This window comes from Sinocyclocheilus anshuiensis, unplaced genomic scaffold (assembly GCF_001515605.1).
Source record: "Sinocyclocheilus anshuiensis isolate Anshui unplaced genomic scaffold, SAMN03320099.WGS_v1.1 scaffold431, whole genome shotgun sequence".
NCBI classification, from domain to species: Eukaryota; Metazoa; Chordata; class Actinopteri; order Cypriniformes; family Cyprinidae; genus Sinocyclocheilus; species Sinocyclocheilus anshuiensis.
This window is the reverse complement of record NW_015551065.1, coordinates 314,790-319,416: the sequence shown is the minus strand read 5'-3', so window position 1 is coordinate 319,416 and position 4,627 is coordinate 314,790. Positions and strand designations below refer to the sequence as shown.

The 4,627-nt window shown below is 32.7% G+C and overlaps 1 protein-coding gene across 1 annotated transcript in view; it reads right to left on the bottom strand.

Moving 5' to 3' along the window:
* Positions 1–4,627, bottom strand: part of LOC107662051 (phosphatidylinositol 4,5-bisphosphate 5-phosphatase A-like) — a 30,818-nt gene that overhangs the window by 8,005 nt on the left and 18,186 nt on the right. Inside the window, exons 6-8 of the mRNA XM_016451912.1 lie at positions 1,947–2,122; positions 982–1,093; positions 627–736 (exon numbers count right to left, since the gene is read on the bottom strand). Coding sequence (XP_016307398.1) covers positions 627–736; positions 982–1,093; positions 1,947–2,122 — 398 coding nt within the window. The remainder of the gene's footprint in view (positions 1–626; positions 737–981; positions 1,094–1,946; positions 2,123–4,627) is intronic.

The window sequence follows — 4,627 nt, the reverse complement described above, 5'->3', positions numbered from 1 at the left end:
GTCAACATGAAACATTAGCATATTGCCCGCCCACTTGTTGGTCTTTTTGCGTTGGTCTGACTTTGCCACTAGGTGCAGCTTTTGGAGCGGTAAAAACAGCTGTTTCCCCGGTAACGGCTGTAAACAAAGCAGCAATGGCTCACAAACGCAGCTTTTATTATGAAATGGAAATTAAATCGACCAATCGGACCAATCACCGCAGATGATTGAAAATGAATCGTTGAGCGAATTCGTTGAACTGAAAATGAAATCGTTGAGCGAAAAAAAATAAACGTTGAGCGAATCGTTTGGGAGTCGTTGAACAAATAAGGTAAAAATAAATGCATATTATAAGACAATGAAAGTGTTTTTTGACCTTGCATGTATGTCAACCTGTTGTTGGGGACTCCCAAAACCAAAATATGAACCTTTCATTACCCATAATAGGGGCACTTTAAATTAAAAAAATAAGGCTGAGATTTGCTATATAGTACATATCGCTTTACGTGAGTGTACTGTATGTATGTCAAAAGAAAAGAAAAAGAGCCCTTTACAAGTCCTTAACTCTTTTTAGTCCATCTGAATCTGTTTAGAAGCATGATTTCAAATGAAGAATTTATTGATCTAAATGTATTAAATTTCTTTACCTGGTATCATACGTGTCTGTACCCACATCAAACTTATACGTAGGAGGGAATTTAAGCGGCCCCTCGTGGAAGCCTTCAAGCACAGTCTCACTGCCTTTAGCCATGTTCAGCTGCAAGACGCAGAGAGAGAAGAATCAAAGAGGACAACACTACAATTAGTGTCAATATTAATAATACTAGCACAGGGAAATATACAGATTAAACAAACATATTTATATTGCATTGTTTTGTCAACATCATGACCTAAATTAAAGGGCACCCAAATGCCTTGTACAAAACAGTCGCTCTGAATATTTTCATAATATTGACAATGTTATCTGTGAAAACATGGTATTTGACATTTAGAGGGACTCACCTGGTCTTTTTCCCATAATGGGGACAGTTTGTTATTGTCAATGGCTGATTTCACAACTTGCATATCCAGGTCCTCGATTCGAAAATTCAGGTCTCCAAACCAGAAAACCACACTGCAAACATTTGTCCATAAGTCACATCATACAGTTTTCAATATAAATTTCAAGGTCATAAGGTTAGTTTAATTAACTTCCATCGTGGATTGCATCACCTTGGGCAGCAGGTCACATAATCATAACAAACACTACTGACCCAATCTCATGAGAAAACAACACATCTTACACATTGTTGAATAAAATGCATTTGTATAATTTGTTTCATATAAAAATGTACAATTTGCAGGATAAACGTAAATCTAACCATCATTAGAGTGTGAGCAGCTGGTACAATAACATACAAAGGAGACACAAATTGACCACTAATTTACCAGAATATAAAATTCCCAATTTCTTTGTTTTTGGCTTGTGATCAAACCGTATGGTATTTTGTAGTAAATTAATCGGTCTCTTGGTAGAAACAAAACGAATGATGCATATGCCATCATGGACAGATTGCGTGACAAGAAAAGCATGAACAGCACTGAACAACATACAAGAAACAATTAAAATATTTAGCCATGTCATTGCAATATCAAAATATTATTAATTAATATTTTATTGCAGATGCATGTTGTTTTATTTTAATTTTGCAAGAAAAACAAGTTGGGTGGGTCACAACTTTATGTCCAATATAAAATCTGGGACCAGAAGCAAAAACAGTTGAGAAATGCTTTCCTGGGGGGGGAGATATAATACAACGGCACCATCTGTTGGTGAGATAAATAATTATGAATTATAATAATTGTGCAAAAGAATTTTGGGACACTTTCTTACGGTCCTGATGGGAATTAAATATAGTTGCAGTAATAACAATAGTGTGTTTATACTTTAATTGTATAGCGCGCGTGTGTGTGTGTGTGTGTCTTACTCATGATCCATGACGCCTGTAGCTGCTTGTCCTTCAAACTGCTGCTGCTGCAGGATGCTTTCAAAGTCCTCCATGCGCTGGTCTGAGTTCTCCATGTGTGCAGGCAGATGACAGTTCAAGAAACAGATCGAATGACCAAACACATTCATGCGAGCGCTGACACCTCCTTTATTCCCCTGCAGAGCAAGAGGGTCAGAGATCAGTTCATTTTTCTAGACTTTTTTTTCTTATAATGTCCTGATCACCTTAGAAATTCTAAACAGTTCTGTACTGTTTTCTCGCCAAACCAAATAAGTGGCTGTGCAAAAAAGTAATAAATTAAGAAAATTGAATACATGGTTGATCAGCTACAAAGTGTCCACATTAATTAATGTTTTCATGTCATGCTGTGGCTTTTTCAAACATATTGGCTGTTAAAATAAAGCACATAAAAATGCCTTATTCTGCATGACCATATTTTAGATCCCTTAATCCTACCCCATATCTAATTTACTTAACAACTACCTAACTAACTATTAATAAGCATCAAATTAGGAGTTTTTTTTTTTCAGGGAAAATAGTGAATATGTGTTCCTTATTCTAAACTGTTACCAAGACTGCAATAGTATATAGATGATACTAAATAACACTGGTCACCACCACACTTTCAATTGGAATTTATGCTCCTTTTTTTTTCTTTTTTTTTTTTTACAATGAATTGTTACATATGTAAAATGCTGTAGAATTGTTTATGGTAAAAGATGTTTAAAGTACTGCAGTCTTTTTGGAAACTGAAGGCCAAACTATATAATAAAAATATACACAGGGTTTGGTGGAGGTGCAGAATTTTGTGATGTACATGCATTTAAATCAATGTAAATCTGCAGATCTTTCCATTAAAATCTGCAGGCAAAACTTGACTCAGACAAGCAGAACTGAAATGGTAACTAATTAATCAAAATATGGAACAGGTGTGCGGTAACCATGGCAATCAGTCATTAGAACTTAGACCTCTGATGAAACATGCGCTGCTGTGCTGAATTATGAGACAAACTGAGTGAATGTCAAAACATATCATTTGTCAAATATATCATTTTACCAACTATTTTAATTGCTTAAATACACAATCTTTATATCATTTGCCTTGTAGCAGCTAGGAAATAAGCCACAAACACTTCTCCCAGTTTCACATGTTTTTAGATGTTTTTCTTTTTTAAGTATTTACAGTTTTAAATTGTATAGAGGTCCTGAAAAGAATTTGGACATACTTAAAATTTATGAATTTCGAAGAAACCCAAACATTTTTTTTTTTTAAGTATTTAAAACCTAACTTATACTTATGTGATTTTTTTTTTGCTTGATGAGTGTATTTGTGATATTTATTTTCAACCCCTTGGTTTGATATTTTTTTTACTGAATGAAATGTATTTAAACAATTTTATATGTGATTACATGTAAGTGTCTGGGTTGATTTACAGGAAAAAATTTATTTAATTCAATTATATAATTTAATTATTACTTAATAATTGCTTTAAATTAAACTCTGTCTCTCTCTAAAATAACACGTTTACATATTATGGATTATAAAGGTATTCATTATGCACATTGCAATGCATTATATATTTTAATTAATAACGGCAACCAAAGTTCAAATGTATTATGATATTTGCATAATCCTTGTTTGACATTTGAAATGGGTTGTTTTTCATGTTTTAATGCATTATACTTTCTAAAGGTGCAGCAATTAATAATTATAATGTATTATAACTTTCAATTATTTATGAGATCATGCAATGCATTATAAGGTGCATTACAAGACATTAATGCATCAAAAACACTAATACATTTTATATATAAAGGCTTCAAGTGAAATGTTACCTAAAATTCTTTATCAATGATTTAAAAGAGATCATTTGCAGCTTTAAGTATCCTGCAGTTTTCATCAAACCTTTTAGAGACTGCTTATGTTCGTTCATGCTCTATGAATTTTAGATGAATGTGACTTGGATTTTACTTTCTAACTTATTAACAGTGGTGTATAAAGTACCTGAAAGCCATACTCAAGTAAAAGTACAGATATCTTACCAGAAAATGACTTTGGTAGAAGTTGAAGTCACCGTTTAGAATATTACTTGAGTAAAAGTCTTAAAGTATGTGATATTTATTGTACTTAAGTACGAAAAGTATTTTTTTTTTATCTTAAACGTACTTAAGTATTGAAAGTAAAAGTACAAGTAAATGCAAAATGGAAAAGAAGCAAATAAATATATATATAAATGTTCATACACAGCTTGAGTACCAGGATTGTGTTCAGTTTTAACTCTTTCTTCCATTTTGTATTTTTGGGTAAGAATAAGAAGCACTTCATCTGGTACTTAGTGTCTTTCATTCCAACATAAGAAAACATTTCTGGAATCTGCATCTGAAATAGCATTTAGATGTATTTACACAGTTTATGTATCACAGAGGGGACATATATACATTTAAACTGCAGTTACAGATGCATAAATAGGCCTAATGTTTTGGTTTTAACATAAAACGTTGAATACTGATATTTGAAATAATTTAAAACATGGAAAAAAACAGTCGAAATGTGAAATTAAAACCGCCAGTATTGTGACAGCAAGTGACTGTTAATCAGCGAGTCATTGAGATTCAACCGATTCATTCAAACGACTGATTCGTTCAGAAACAAAGCATTT